At 28.7% G+C, this 17,037-nt stretch overlaps 2 protein-coding genes across 3 annotated transcripts in view; one reads left to right on the forward strand and one right to left on the reverse strand.

Moving 5' to 3' along the window:
* LOC107454893 (uncharacterized) overlaps positions 1–6,615 on the forward strand; it is a 42,898-nt gene extending 36,283 nt beyond the window's left edge. For both annotated transcript variants that reach the window (XM_016072233.5, XM_016072234.5), the window contains 3 exons: positions 1,892–2,038; positions 4,924–5,041; positions 6,378–6,615. In XM_016072233.5, the coding sequence (XP_015927719.2) occupies positions 1,892–2,038; positions 4,924–5,041; positions 6,378–6,559 (447 nt within the window). In that variant the 3' untranslated portion in view covers positions 6,560–6,615. The remainder of the gene's footprint in view (positions 1–1,891; positions 2,039–4,923; positions 5,042–6,377) is intronic.
* Positions 6,616–8,371: 1,756 nt separating this feature from the next.
* Positions 8,372–17,037, reverse strand: part of LOC107454895 (locomotion-related protein Hikaru genki) — a 209,080-nt gene continuing 200,414 nt past the window's right edge. The window contains exons 8-9 of the mRNA XM_016072238.4: positions 14,030–14,200; positions 8,372–11,546 (exon numbers count right to left, since the gene is read on the reverse strand). Coding sequence (XP_015927724.1) covers positions 11,344–11,546; positions 14,030–14,200 — 374 coding nt within the window. The 3' untranslated portion in view covers positions 8,372–11,343. The remainder of the gene's footprint in view (positions 11,547–14,029; positions 14,201–17,037) is intronic.

Genomic DNA, 17,037 nt, shown 5'->3' on the forward strand with positions numbered 1-17,037 from the left:
ATTTGTGCAAAAAAAAATATTGTTAATTACTGCATTCAGAGTAATCATTATCAGTTGTACGATTGTTGGGGATGAGCCAAGGCTTTCGTGGATGGATGTGAGTGAAAGGTCACCAAAAAATGCAGACACCCGCCAAGTTTTTTTTTAATTTTAATTTTTTAACACATGAAAATAAAGTGAATTTCCTTGCACTCGTATAACCTACAGTGAGCCAAGGCTTTTCTTTGTACTCCATCCTGTGAAAGACTGATATTTTTTAAACATCCGGTCGCAAGCAAAAAGTGGCCAGAAAAATGTAGACCTCTGTCTACTTTTTATTTTATCTTATTTATTTTTTAACACCTAAAAATGACAAAAAATAGTTGAATTCTCTTGGCTAACCAAAAAGTACCAAAAGACTTTGCTGTTAAGAAATGTGATAATTGACTGATTGCTCACAGAATAGTTTTTTTCCCATTGTTTTAAGAATTCAAATTTCTTTTTAAAACTTTTTCTTTTTTATGCATTTTTTTCAATCTTTTGCCTTCATTTAATTAAATTTGAATTTGATGTTTAAATTTTTTTAAATACAGTTTTATACTGGTGAGACCAATGCAGAGAATGGACATAACCCCAATTATTAAATTTAATATTTACGTGGACATCAAGCCTGAATCATTGTTAGTTAACTTTTCACTTCATTTCATTTGTATCCATAGTTGCCAGATACATGACATACTGATTTATATTATTTTACTGTTATTAACAAACAAATACATTAATTATTCAATAGATAAGAAATGTTTATGATTGGGGTTAGCACTGTGAGAACTTTCTGTAGTATCTTGAATTTTATGTAAAATTTTATTTCTAATTTAAAACTAAATTTCGCTAGATAAAAATTTTACTACAAAATAAAAATGACTGCTGTATCACCATAGTAGAATAAAAAGATTAATTTTGAATTGCACAGGAATTTCTTTACTGAGCTGCACTAAATTTTTGATACTTTGAATTTTTTGTTTTTGTAATTTTGAAATTCTATACTACTGCTGAAAACAATAAGTGAAAGAAAGAATGGGTTAGTTCCTCAACTTGGAATTTTTTCAAGCTTGCCTCAAGATGATCTGACAAAACTGTTTGAGAGCAGACAAATAAGGTTAATCGGCTTTAATCTTAAAAGAAAAGTTGATGTATTCCATTCTTTTCTTTTTGTCATCAACAAATAATTGTCTGAGGAATTTAAATGTTTCGATAGCAAACTTTTTATTTTAATGCTAAATATTTTTCAACTCTTCACCAACAAAATTCTTTATTTTAACTTTTTCTTTCAAATAAAAATTCATATGAAATTTGAATTTAGGAATTGAGAATATGATGGTGCATTTTAAGCAGAACAATCAAACCAGAACCAATAAAACTGTTCCAAAGTTTCTGAAAATTGAGAATTTTGTTTTATTATTCTTAATGATTTTCACTTTTTCTAATTTTTAAATTTGTTTATCTTTTATTTGTATTCTTTAACACAAAGCCTCTTAACTTTTTAACGCATAGTTTTATCAATATTTCAGTGGCTTAATTTAAAGGCCTATTTTACTAAATATACATAAATATAATTATTAGAACTTGAAATTTGCATCGCAGAATCATATATATGTACATCACCAAAATTTTACCAAAATATTTATTAGGAATTATTCATAAAACCATCTATGCAATTAATATTTTTATAAAACATTTATAATTAAAATATCTTAATTTCAAATGAAATACGAAATACTTTTTTTTAAAAATCCAACTTACTACATTGAAAATTTTGTACTTTTAGATACATATTTCTAATTGTGCTTTTATAAGTGATTTAAATTTGAAGATATATATTTATTTGTAAATAAAAGCAAAATTTATTTAGGTTGATATCACCCCAGAAGAGCCTGAAAACTTATTTGAACAAAAGGATTTAATTTATTTGTCTCCTGATTCTGAAAATGTCTTAGAAACATTGGACAAGAATAAGATTTATGTGATAGGAGGAATTGTTGATGGAACTGTTAAAAAGGTATTAGTATTTCAAATTTTTACTTTATCTACCTCCATATAGCATTTAAATTTGTGATTTTTTTTTAATATACAGTGGAACCCGATTCAAAAGTTTTTCAAGGGAGTGGAAAGAAATGAATGAGGAAAACTTCTTAAATAGTTGAAAGTTAAAAATACAAAAAATTTTCGCTTTACCAATCGCTAAAATCGGTAACTTTTCTGTACCATTTATACTAGCTCCATCGAAAATTGTCAAATGTTTTTTACTGTTTTTTCCTACATGGCAGCGTTTACCTTTAACTGCATAAGTTTTCTCGGGTAAAAGATTAAAAAAAACAGTCCACATTCCTCGGTGTTAAAAATGTCCTTTGGTTGATAACCTGAAGTAAGTTCAGGTAATTTAACTTTTCATTCTTCAGCTTCGTATTAATCAACGCTGTTACAATCTTCTTTAAGTGTTTTGTAAATTAATCCAGCTCGTTTTTTCATCCGATCAATCCATCCATTTGAAGGCATGAAATCAACGTTCAATTCAGCTTTTAAAATTTTGACTTTATCCTCAATAGATAGTGTTTTACGTTTAATGCCTTTGCAGGACATTTTCAACAAAAATAATTTTTTTTCTCTACGATATTTATGATTAAATCAAAACGAACCTTCACACTAAGAAAATTTCCAACGAAATGCTGCTAAAATTTTTGATGTATCTTTCGCATCAGTCACTAAAGGGGTAGGGGCAGCAGTGCAGTGCATGCGTCATCAGGTTGTCCAATTTTCATTTACAGTGGAAACAATGTCCAAGTGATTTCCCATATTCTTATCAGTTTCATTGTTCATCTAAAGGTTCACATTCCTTTGCTCACACCTGTTCCCGATGAATCTCCTTTTGTGTAATGGAGGAGCAAGGAAGGCCTGTGATCTTTGTTAATTTTACATAGCTCTTTATAGTATCTTTGCATAGTTCTTTATAGTATCACAGTTAGTATCTTTTTTTGTCACAGAAAGGTAAAACTAGATCAGAAATTTTAAATATAAAGTATAAAAAGAATGAAGAAAATTGGAAGCGCGTGAAATTTTATTAAAACGGAAAAATAACTTTTTAAACTGGAAAACTTTTTAAGTGGGAACTTCTTAAACGGGCTCCACTGTATTATAAATGCTGACCATATGCGCATTCAAAATAAAAATTTCTCTACATTTTTTTCTGTACTTAACAATTGTTACTTTTTCAATTTTATTCTGCTTTCTTCTTCGCTTCTTAATTTTTGGAAGTTTTTTTAATTTTATATCACAAATTTAACCTCAATGAAGGACTTAAAATAAGAGTTCTATAAAAAAAAATATTATAGCATTTCATTTGAGGTTAATTAAATTTTATTTTAAAGGAGGCAAAACTGCTAATAAAGAAATTCTTGTTAAATTTTATTGCTGTAAAAGTTTTAAGTAATAATTGTAAATAATGTTATTAAAATAAATATTTCTAAAAATTAAGTTATGATTTTATGTACTTATTTAAAAATATATTCCAAAAGTTAATTTATGGTTCTAGGTATTATGGTTATTATTCATTGAGTACCTGTATTGGTATTAATTTAATTTTTCAATATTTATGAATAAAAGTATATCTGGAAAAAATATCCTTTAAAAAAAATTGGAGAAATTTATTAATAGTGACTGAATATTATAAACAAGCCTCATTAATTAAGAATAGTATTGCCTTCTAAATATTTAATTGTTTTTTAAAATGAACAGGTTAATCCAATTGAAGTAAATTTATTGTAGTAAATAGTTAAAGCAAAAATATTTTATTGTGAATAAATGTAAAATTATACTAACAAATTGAGTCATCATTATTCATTGAAAATAATAATTATTATTTATGGTATTATTTTGGGCTGTAGTTTCCCAATAGTTAGATAATCAAACTCGGGTCTAATCCTTCACTCTGCTGAGACCCATCGAGTACTAGCGATGTATGTGCTTGTATAATCTGTTGATTTAAAAGTCAGTTGCTGAGCAGTACCATGAGTTCAGAGATCGGGAGAAAATTTCCTTCCTTTTTCAGATCTATGTGTAAATTGAAGAGATGAAATGAGATCCCCCAAATGAGATCTCCTCTGCAGAGAATCATCCTCAAGCATGTTTCCCAGACCGTTGCCAATAACTCATTGTGCAGCTTTAGTACATGGTGCTTAGCGTTTTTAAAAAATGCTTATTTTTTATTTTCGTTTTTTAAACGCCCTTAAAGGTGCTTTTTTAATCGGATGTTTTTAAAAAGTGCTTAATTTTCTCTTTTCGAAAACGACATTTTTTTTCTATCTCGATTTTCGCCATGTAATATGTAAGAGTGTGCTTTTCACATTGGTCTATTCAACATTTTCCCAATTCAATCAACCACGATCTATTTCGGCGTACCGCCTTTTACATGTTTGATGAAATATTTGCTGGTTCGCATGTGTTTCTACTGAGCTGGGTTCGGTGAGATTATTGTACTTTCATGTGCAACGCTGCTGCATTTTGCAAGATATTCTCAATTTCAAGCTTTATTTTCCAGCCTCTGATATCGAACTGAAAAATCTCTTGGATCATTATATAATGGCAAATATAATCAAGAAAAGAATTCCTTGTCAGAAACTAGTTATTTTATCATGTAAAGTCTTTGAAAATTATTTTGCATTTTGTAAATGTATGTAGTGCTTAAAAATATTTTTTGAGTGCTTAAAAAGTACTTATTTTTTGTTGAAATATTTGGCTATGCACCCTGTAGTATGACATAAATAAAGTACCTACCCGTAGCATTTTTAATGATTGCGCAGTTTTTTTTCAAATCAAATATATTTTATTTATTGGTAATTTTGCACAAAATCCGAAACAATCATTAATTTTATTAAATATTTTTATTAGGATCTAAGTCTTAATCATGCTAAGGACTACAACATTCATACTGTTCGTTTACCTATCACTGAATATTTAGTTCCGTGTTCAACTAATCCTGGAACCACTGTTCTCACTGTTAATCAAGGTAAAACGTTCACTTTTATTAAATTGAATCTCAATTTTTTTAGTAGTCTTAGTTTCTGTGTATATTTGTTCTCTAAAGTTTTTATAGTGGAAATTGATTCAAAAAGATTTCACACTAATTAAAACAAAGAAAATTTTATGTTTGTTCGTAAATTTCTTTATTTCGAAAAATTAGTTATCCAAAATTACTATCTTTTTTTTGGTAATAGTTGTTAAATTTGGTTTTGTAGTTTTCCTTCATTGCTGAAAATTCTATAGCCACTATTATCTAATTCATTAAAAAATTTATTTTTATATAATGTTATGGAATAAAATTTTGCACAATTTGAAGATAATTAAAATATTAAATATTTTAAGTAAATTAAATTTAAAATATTTAAGTGCAAATTAGTCAGCCAGTGAAATATAATTGAGTTTTGTTTTTATTCTAAAACCTTTTTTTAATCAACTGATAAGTCTATTAAACTTATTTTTTAATGCATAGAAAAATCTTATACTAGTTTAAATGCATTGCAATAAGGACATTTTAAATAACATTTTAACTAATAAGTTTAATTTATAGACATTTATTTTCATTGCATTTTTGGTGCTACAGTTCAAATACAGATTGTACTGACTTGTGCTGTTTTAATTGCCCTCTTGTTAACCTAATTGAAAAATTCATTGTAATATATTTAGCTTAGTAATTAATATTTTTCTTTCTGGGATAAATAACTGTCATACTGACGATAGTTAAATTTAAACATTTGGAGCTTCAGAATTGTGCACCTTGAATTTTTCAAAATTTAATGAGACTGACCTTGTTCAACTAACAGCTTTTTCTCTCATGTTATTTAATATTAAAAAAGCATAAGTTCTTGCAAATTTGCCATCGAACATAATGCTTGAAGCTTTAAATTTACTTCTAGGTAAAATATAATCAGATTACATTGTCATGGGTCAGAATGATGCAAGCATTTTTAAGGCATTATTATCAGTTTTTTTAAAGTTTTTTTTTATATTTGTTTGTAATTATTGTTGAAATCCTAAAGTTTTTTGAAAAGTAAATTGGAAAAATATTTTTTTAAATTTTAAAGTTATCCACTTTCTTAAATAATGTCTTTTTAAATATTATAAAACTGAAAATTGGCTATACTTTGTTTTATAAGGACTTAAATCTTTATAAGTATTAGTTTATTTTAATCTGCAAACATTTTATGTATTAGTTTTATTTTAATGTGTGATACTACAACCTACATAATCATATATTAGATTTTTTTAGTATTATTTTTCTTTTAAAGCAGGAAGCTTATTGGAAATATAAAAATATTGTATATGCCTATCTTTTTTTTTTACAGTATTTGATATTCTTCTGAAATACTATGAAACTGAAAACTGGATTGAAGCTCTAAGTAGTAATGTACCCATTAGAAAAGGTTTTTGTGCTCCTCCACTTTCTGGTAAATCAAGTGACTTAATTCAAACCGAGTCTGAAAATGTTCAAACACATTTAAAACAACTTGTTGATCATATTAGTTGACGAAAGTGTGTTTAGATTGTAATATTCTTTTATAATAAATTTTTTTAAGCTTATAATTTATTTTCTTTATTAGTTAGAAATTTTTAAGACAGCTAAAGTTTTGCAAAATACAAATATTATGGTATTTATAATTTTATTAATTTTAAATTTATTGAGATTTTTAAAAATAATATTTTTTGGTTAATGCTAATTGGTTTACAACCAACAGCTGGTTTGACTAAATGAACTTGCCATTTCAGGGTTCCACAATACCTCTCAATTTCGTAGAACTTGAAACATGTAATTTTATTTATTGTCAGCCTAATTGGCCTGATAAATACAAAATATCGAAATGAAACTATTTTAGATTTCCTTATAATCTCACGAGGAACTCACTGTTTGAAATTATTCTTTTACTAGCAATGCGTTAATTAGCATATTGTCAATTAGGTTAATTATTCCATTAATTACAAATATTGGAATGAATCTTTTTTTTTTTTAGGTTTTCTATAAATTGCATGAAGAATATATAATTCAAATTTGAAACTTATATTTTGGTGAAAATGTGGTATTTAACATTACTGACAATAAAGTTAGTTACCCCGATAATAAATTAGAAAATATCAAAATGAAACTATTTTAGTTTTTCTATTCCAATTATCTCCTACAATCAAATGATATCTATTTTTTCTTGAACTTTAGATTTTATTCTAAGATTGATAAATTGTTTTTGTTATAATAATGTATTTATATTTATTATTAATTTGTCAAAAAAATTGGTTATCCTGCAAAAAAAATTTCTGGATTAAACTGGCTTTTATATTTGAATCTGTAAATATTTTTTTTTTACTTAAGTTAGATCTGAGATACATTATTAATATATTAATTGCAGAATCCATGAAAGATTTTTTTATCATAATCTTGTTATTATGGTTTAGGATCGTTGTTAAAATCCCATTTCATAGATAGGACGAAAATTCTTCTATACAAGGATATGATAAAAGGCTTCTGAAATGTGGACCTTTATTTGGAAAAAAACTTTTTGACTTCTGTTTGCTTTTTTTTCTTAATAAATTTTTACCTTTTTGTAATTGATAACTCCTAGTAAAAAAGATGCAACTTTGACCTGAATAAAATCTAAAGAGGTAAGACTATTTTTAAATAAATTAAAATGTATAGAATTAGATAGGTTGGGCATGTGGATGGAACAGCACTGAATCATTTCTGTGGAAGATCAAAAGAAGTATCTAATAAAAAAAAAAAGGTGATACAACTGCCTAGATGAAACTTTTGATGAAGTCTTACACGGAGCATTTCAAACCCAAAGTTGAAAATAATTTTATATAAATTTAGGTTTAGAAAAATTCCTAGAACTATCTTTAGTGATGATTTAGGTTATACCACTTAACGGAAAAGAAAAAAAGATTTAGCTTTGACCTGTATAAAATCTCAAAAAGGTGAGGTTTCTGTTAGTTCAATTTAATTAATAGAATGACATTTCAACTGGACATTTTCTCAGAATGAATGAGGATGGAACAGCACGGAGGTATTTCTGTTGCAAATCAAGAGGAATACGTAAAGTCATTAAAGGACTGCTTAGATAAAGGTTTTGCCATACTGAAGACAAAGTTTTAGGTCAATTGCTGGAAAAGGGACAAATCGGGAAAGACTTTTGAAGAAAGCCATGGCCTACACGGAACTGTCAAGCCCATTCTGACAATGATTTTACATGATTCAGGTTATTACAAATTTAGGTTTAGTTTATTTCATTATGAATTAGTGCATTTTTGTATTATTCGTGATAAAATATAAAAAGAAAAAAAAACCAACAAGTTTATTAAGAAATGAATTTATTGTGACCAAACTCATTTCTATACATATAACAATACTGTGATGCACACCAAAATAATCCTATTGTAGAAACTTACTCTGAAAATAATACTTCTTCTTACAGCAAAATCACAATATTTTTAACTTAAGTATCATCTTGAAGTACATGGAAGAGTTCTTAAACCTTCTAACTGTCCAATCTTTGTAATAAATATCAGCAAAATACCATAAATGTCGAATAATAGTTCAGCTTCAATTTAATAATTGTTCAAAACAATCATGAAGTATTTATAAGTGTAAAGTATGTATGAAAATTGTATATACAACTGCACTCAGTTTTCTTTTCCAAAATTAATGAGTAGAACCATTAAACCTCTTCTCACATAGTGGTTTTATCAAAGACTGTCTTCTTAATAATAATGAAGAAATGTGGGCATTTAATTTATTTTATGTGTTCTATCATTTTACACAGGGTTCTCTGTACTGACTGCCCTTAATATTTAGGTTTAGAATCTTTGTTTAAAAAAATTAAATGGAAACACATACATATCTTTGGGAAGCAAAATTTAAGTTAGAAAGAAGTTTCAAAATTATACCAAATAATTAGTGAGATCAAAAAAAGAATAATATAATTAACCAGTTATTTTTATGGAGAGGCTATACTCCGATCAGTTTAGTTTGTTTAGGGATGTTTTTAGGCTCCATGCTTTAGTTAACAGGTTTTAGATGATTTTAATCCTTCATCTGGTCTTTTTTTTTAAATTTCGAAGAGTAATAGGTAGGAGTTTGAAAACCTTATTATGGGCTTTGTAGTTGTCCTAATATCCTGAAATGTTGTCCCTATTTATCTTAAGATACCTAGTTTTTGTGTGTAATAAAAAATTTCCACTTTTTTAAGAATTAGATTTGAAGAATTGCAGGATTCAAATATATTTGTTAATATCTTTTTATTTAATTAATAATGTTAGTAGGAATCGCAAAATTTTATTGTTCCAATTTAGGGATCATCTACTTACTAAATACATGATTTAGGTTTTTAGTCTTGCCCACAAGATTCATTCTCAATTCTTATTAAGAATTAAATTCTATGAATTCTATAGTGATTAACAATTTTACATTATCAAATTTTTATAATGATAATTTCAAGGGTGATATGCTTACTTATTATTTTCAGCAAATGTTGTAAACATTGTTGTAAGATAGAGTTTTGTAGTACAACTAAGATAGTTTTGTTTACACAATTATTGATTCATCTCTTTAATGTGATTTTAAAATGATAGATTTCAGTCAATAATACAGTAATATTTTTGGGTTTTTAAATAATGAATTGAGGAATTGCCCTCCAAAATGACTTGTACAAAAATGTTAAATGGCATATTCATTGTGCTTTTGACTCCAGATTATTGAAACTCTGCTTTAAAATTATCTAAGTAAATTTTGAGCTCTATTACAAATGTCAATTATATATTAGTATGAGGGATTTATTAATTAATTTATAGTGCAAAGTATTTTATTTTAATGCAGCAGTAATATTAAATTTTGCATGTATTGATTTTGAAGCTATTATTAGTTCAGTATTGATAAAATTGTTGTGGTAACAGTTGAAACTTTCTTGTCAAAGTAATTATGAACTAAATAGTATATTTTGCTATCCTTTTGCAGTAAAGCTTGCTTAAATTACTTTACAGTGGAACAAATTATACTTTTCAGTTTTCTGTATGCTTTTAAAAATACAGGATGGTATATGTATACTGTTAAAAAAAATGCCTTTATTTAAAAAAAAAAAAAACATGCCCCGATTCTTTCTTTGACACACTGCAAAGCCTGCTTTTTATTCCCTCTCATTTGAATATTAATTTGAGATAAAATTCTAATATAGTGCCACAAATATTTAAAAAAATATTTATTAAGAGCATTTATAACTAAACACCCTCTACAAAAACTACTGGATAAATAATTTATTAATTGGTATTAAAATTCTTTAGATTTTTAATTGGGGTTGAAGAAGTTTTTAATTTTGCATTTATTTATTGCATTAGTTTATTTTTTTCTATCTATTTAGATTTCACTGATTGATCTTAAGACTTTAAAAATCTATATTGTGACAAATCTGTCATTGAAAAAAAAAAAACAACACTAAAATTGTACAGATATATTTATTAGTAATCACTAGTTTTAATTTGTTTTTATTAAAATAAAATTCCATTGTTAAATTTCGATAAACCATAAAACTAACCAAAAAATATTAGAATGTTATGTTTACCAGTGGTATGCTGGAAAATTTCTATATATTTATTAACAGTAGAAAAACATCACTGTTGAACAGTATATTAAATACAAATGTTTTTGCTATTTAGATTTCTTTCTATGGGGAAAACCAGCTTTAACACTTCAGCCACAACTAAAGTTTTACGAAATTTAGTATTTAATTCTTTTTTGTGAATAATACTCAAGTAAAATTTTTATTTTGTTTAAAATGTTTTGTAGAAATACAATATTAAAGTGAAAAACAATGTGAATTAAGTACAAAAATAAACATACTGTAGTTTATATTCTTTGGATGTCCTTCCTTAGAACTCCAAATGACATTAGAAAAGCAAAACAATAAATTAGTGCTAAGTGACTTAACCAATCAGGAAAGAAGAACAAGCTCTAACAAAATAATAAAAAAGGGTGATAAGAAACAAGTGAGAGGGGGGGGGGTTGACAGCAATCCCAGGGGAAAAGTATTAAAATAAAATAGATTTCCTTAAATACAATAAAATATATACGATTTGTATGAGAATCTGGTGGCATCATATTAAATTCATAATACCTTATAATTATATCGTTATTACCTTATCTTTTTTTCCTGCCTAATTTGAGAAGCGATTTAATGGCGCCCTATCTCGAAACCAAAAACACCATCACAAAAACCACAAGCCTTTGTGAAATATTTGAGTTGAAGTTGATTATTCTGATGATTCATCAAACCATCATGAATGCTGATGAGCTGGTCTACAGTGTGCTAAGGGACTTGACCAGTGTCCAGTGGAAGTACAACGTAGATAAGCGGCTCCTAGAACTCTAAATCCTTGTAAGCATTCCACTGTCACAATTTCCCCTATGTCATAGTGAAACTTGGTGGGAACCACATGTCCGTGGGCTGGCTCACCCGGAAATTCACATGCTGGTTTACCTGAAAATAATTGTCGTGGTAGAACATAATAAATGTCATTTTCATCAACTTTAAAAGCTATGTAGAACTTTAAAAATAATAATAAAAATTTTTACAATTATTGCCCTTTATGAAGTAGAAATATTTTTCTACAATTTATAGGATACATTTTTATTTGTCAAACTAAATTCTGCTCAGTTCGAAGATTGGAAAACTCAAAATTAAAGTAGTAAGTAGGTTTAACTGTGTATGATTAAGAAAATTTTAAACTGACTTAATTTGTAACGGGATAAAGATCTTCATGCACGATTTGATTACTAGTGCTTGATAGGCAAATACAGTTACACTGCATTTTATTTTCGACCGAAATATTGGTACTTTTTATATTGTTTTTTAGCCGGTGTTGATACAACCAACCCAATTCTGAGTTTACGACTATCAATGTTCTACTCCGTAGCCTTGTAGTTTTGAACCCCACCCAGAAGACAAGGGAACTCGTGGATCAAGCATTAAGACAAACTAGCCCTTCTGATGGCTTTTTTGACGGATCTAACCCGTATTTGTGTTGCTTGGAGAAAAAAACTACGAAAACCTTTTCCGATTAAGACGATGGCGAGAGAATTTCAACACATGATCCATCTACTACTGAGGATATCTTATGTTAGCATTGCGGTCGTAGCAAATTTCGTATCAACCTGGGCCACCTCATTGGGTGACGAGCACTTTATTTATATTTTTTTGTGCACTGTACATTTTGAGAATCATCAGTTTTACTTGGTGTCAGTTCTATATAAGAATTAAATATTGTCATGGACTCTTTCATGCTGAAATTAGAGAGCTAATGGCAGCATATAAAACTGTAAGTAATTTCTTTATGAGACCAATGGTAACTTTATTTTACTTTATTATTGGAATTCCACAAGGTAATTCCTTTTCTGGGGCTTTTGCCAACATTTTTTTGCACTTTTTTGAGGCTAAATTTCTTGAACATAAAGTACTTAATGCTAACTAACTCAGTGGCGCGACAGCCCATTAAGAGGGCCAAGGCCGACTGTGCCCATCTCAGTTTTCTTGACCTTGGGCTCTGGGGTGCAGGAGCATATGTTCCGGTCAGGTGGTCAGCCGGACGCGGAACCCCCAGTGTTAGTTCCCAAGCATGCTTGGTACTCATTTTATCGACCCACTGAAGGGATGAAAGGCTGAGTCGGCCTTGCCCGGCCCAAGGATCGAACCAAGGACCTGTGGCACGACAGCGCGAAGCGCTACCGCTCAGCCACCGGGCGTCCAAAAAGTACTTAATGCTTTCCGATATATTGATGATTTGATTTTGTTTAATTGTGACGATTTTAATTTTATTTATACAATTTATCCTGGTGATTTGGTCCTGAAAAAAACTAATGAAAATTGCTTTAATATTGAATATTTAGATTTTAAAATTGATATTGTTAACAATTTTATTAAAATTGGTGTGTTTGATAAAAGAAAAGCCTTTAATTTTAATGTTATTTTTTTCTGCAACTTTAAAACTAATTTGTGTAGTAAAATTTTCAAAAATCTTGTTTTTTCGCAATTAGTTAGGATCAAGAAAATTTGTAATAATGTTGAAAGTTTTCGAGAAGCTGTGGATAATTTTTTAAATAATTTGAGTAAAAATGATTTTCCTTTTAATTTTTGTAATGTTAATTTTTTAATTAAAAAAATGATTGATGGTTTTTAGGTTTTTTATATATTTTTTCTTTTAACAGGGCGCAATTCTAGTCTTAACTGAGCAGCCCCAGTTAAGCATTCTATTAATTTATCTACGTATCTCCTTCTCCTGACCTTTTCATATCATTTTTAAACTTTTACTGCGCATTATTATAGGGGGCGTTGTTTTTCAGTTTTTAGTGTTTTCTTTTCCTCCGCTTTTGAAGTTGATTCTTGACCTGTGACTGTGAGTTTTTAATTTTCTGATGATTTTTATTGATTTTCTTTTCGTAATTTGTTTATTCTTTTGAATGTATCTTGTTTTTCCTGGACCTCTATACAAAACCATCGGGGTACTGAGGGAGATATTTTAAGCTTTTGCTTCTCCCTCAAATAGAAATGGTTTTGTTTTTAATGGCTACCGGGGCCGGTACCCCCTGAAGACGTCGGCTTCGGTGGTCGTATTTTTGTTTTATTTCATTTGTTTTGTATTTATTTTACCAAGGCACTTTTTTACTACACTGTTCAGAAAGCTTATTAGTAAGCAACTTATTTTATATTTCTTATTTTAGAACAATGACTTTTTGTATTTAGGTAAATTATTAATAACATGGAAAAATATTTCAATTTAAAATAAAGTTTGGAAGATCTCTAATTAACCTGACTTGACTATGAATTAAATATCGAAGCAACGGGCTGTATGGTTATTTTTTTATGGCTATTTCGCTTGTAAAATGGAATTTTACAATCCACATTCTATTTAAAAAAATATTGTAAAAAAAATTTTTTTACAAAGAAAAAAAGCGTATTATGCTCACATATGGGTGGTGAAAATGTCCATTCTCCCTTATCATCGCAGACGGTTATGGATTCTCCAACAATAACGAATCCAGCATTGCATGTGAACTGAAGAAAATCGCCTGTTAAATATCTTCCAGTATCCAACACTCTTCCATTGTTTGGAGCTAAAGGTGGCTCACATTCAATGGCTGAAAAATCAAACTTACATGTAAACAGCATGCCATTGTTTGGAGCTAAAGGTGGCTCACATTCAATGGCTCTAAAAATAAACTTAAATGTAAGCACTTTCCATTGTCTGTGACTAAAGATGGTTCACATTCAAAGGCTAAGAAATAAACTAAAAAGTAAGCATTTTTTCATTACAAATCAAATTATCAGGGACACATCCGGCTTTAAATTATCAATCAGAGGATTATCAGGCTTGGCACGCAACTCGACAAATCAATAATATTAGTAACTTATATATGCTGGATGTTCTGTATTTTTGGAACCCTTCTTAAAAATGAAATAAAAAAAAGCACATTACAGATTGCAAATTGATGTTTAAGTAAGAAAAAGTAAAAATTTGGTGAATTATTATTGATACAAGGCGCCGTTAGTAATGAATTATGAGTGAAGGCATTTCACACGCAGAGAAACAGCTCTTCTCAGATTTCTCCAGCAATCAAAAAAGTATCCATGCTTTTAAGCAAGCTATTTTTGTAGATCAATTTGTCAGCTTTTGATAAATGTTTTTGATCTTAAATATTAACTTGCAGCCTTTAAACTGTGTGTGTTATCTCACTTTATTTTGACAAAAATTCTAAGCATACGGTTTGGTCGTCGAGATTGTTGATGTGAGATTGATCCTACTTCGGAATGGTTTGCGATTAATATTTAAATATAATGATCCTTATTGATTATGGATCCTGAATGATGATCCTATTATTACACAGGCGCATGTGCTCACTGCACAACTCATGTGCTTTACGTAGCATTCTGAGTACAAGATGTTGCGAAACGGACGACCTTAAAATATATATTTTTAAAACATTGTTAAAAATGTAAAAAATCAAACATCGTAAATTAATATTTAAGCAAGAAAAGAAAAAAGCGTTATCAAAAATCTGACGAATCATAATCGAAGAATTTCTCTTTGCTGTTAAGACTGATGTGATTAAGACAAAATGAAAACGCAGTACAATATCAACTGACACCCTTGGAAACTTTTTGTTAAAATGGTTAGACAGGCTGGAGTAGAGCAAATTCCATATTTCTGGCAGTCAGCAACGCCATCTGTTGATAAACAGTGTAATTAATCTTGAAACTTTCTGAGAAAAAATCACTCGCTTCCCGATTAGAGCTCAGCAAGCCGAACATTTCTATCTAATTCTGGTAATCTGAATTGATTCTTTTCGAGATACCTAGTATTTAATAAATGAAAGGAACGGATGCTATTTAGGCAAGTATGAAATAAACGTCCTGATGAGGTTATTATGTAAATGATGTTCATGTTACTGTGAATGATCGAAATCGGTGGTTGTTGACTTTCACCGGTGAATGTTGACAATCACATAGTCGCTTTGGTGAATGTCCGAAATATTTATTACATCCGAAGTGATATTAATTTATTCGTGGATATAATTACATTTATTCGATATTTTAATACTTACTGACGATAGATTAGAAGAAACATCAGTGATGTTTGGAGTCAACAACCGCCGATTTCGATCATTCACAGTAACATGCACATCATTTACATAATAACCTCATCAGGACGTTTATTTCATACTTTGCCTAAATAGCATCCGACATTATATATGGGCAATGTGTGAAATATAAATCATTTCATACTTTGCCAGCTAGTTTTAAGCAGTGCGCAGAGTTTAAAAAAAAAATTTTTTTTCTTTACAAATGTTTTTTTTCCAGTGGTATAAAAATATAAATAATTAAATCTTATTATTTAAATTATAGTATAATGCAATCTAAGTTTTCGATAAATTGTTTGTAATGATTTTTCCAATGAAAATAAACGGAGAAAAACATTTTTACACCAACAATCTGAAACTTTTTTTTTTCAAACTGTGTTTGATTACTAAGTTTTTTCTAGTTTGAAAACGAATCTTAAGCTATCACTAGTTAAAAGGAACTGGGAAATGTTTTTTACGTTCTTAAAGTCGCTTTCAGATTCTTCGCTGAAGTTAGTTTTAATGATTGCAAAAACCTTAAGGCAGAATTTCCGAACCGTAGTCGCGAGTGCAACTGACATATTTTAGCAATATATTTACAAAAAGAAGTTCTGTTTTTAAAAGTTCTTATTGGATTCGGAACTTTTTTCATTTTGAAAGATCTATACTAATATACTATTGCTAAAAACTTCTCCTATTTGCTTCGAATAGCTGAACTAGTGTTTATTTTCTGCTTTCGAAAAAAAAATGTTTTTTTTTTCGTGATATATAAGACATATTTTCTTGTAGTTTTGTATCACAGAATGAAGAAAATAATTGAAGTTTTAAGAAGCTGGACTAACTTATTTCAAAAATAAATATGGCGTAATTTTGTAGAGTATCGATGAAAAATTGAATAGAAATACGATAAAAAGAAGAAAAAAATAGAATTCAAATAGGTAATTATTATCGGGTTAAAATGTTTTAATACCTAATTTCGAGTTATTAAAGATCTTCATGAAAAAACGATTTAAGTGAAATTTTTTAAACACTGAATTTTCAAGATTTAAAAACGTGTTTTGTGCTTTGCAGAATTTGCGAAGAAACGCATGATTGCGCTATAGGTAAACTATTAATTAATTGATTTAGCTCATTAACCCATTTTATTTTATAACCGTCATTAAACAGCTGACCCAATTTTTTTTGGGTGTACGACTACTAATGTTCAACTGCGTAGTCAAGTAATTATGAACCCACTCCAGAAGACAAGGGAACTCCTGTATCAAGCATTGGGAGAAATTTGCCTTCGTGGAGGGCTTTGTGATGAAACTTATCTGATTTTGCGTTACATAGAGAGGAAAACCTCTCACGGTTACCCC

This window comes from Parasteatoda tepidariorum, chromosome 10 (assembly GCF_982258835.1).
Source record: "Parasteatoda tepidariorum strain Cologne lab strain chromosome 10, Ptep-v5.0, whole genome shotgun sequence".
NCBI lineage: Eukaryota > Metazoa > Arthropoda > Arachnida > Araneae > Theridiidae > Parasteatoda > Parasteatoda tepidariorum.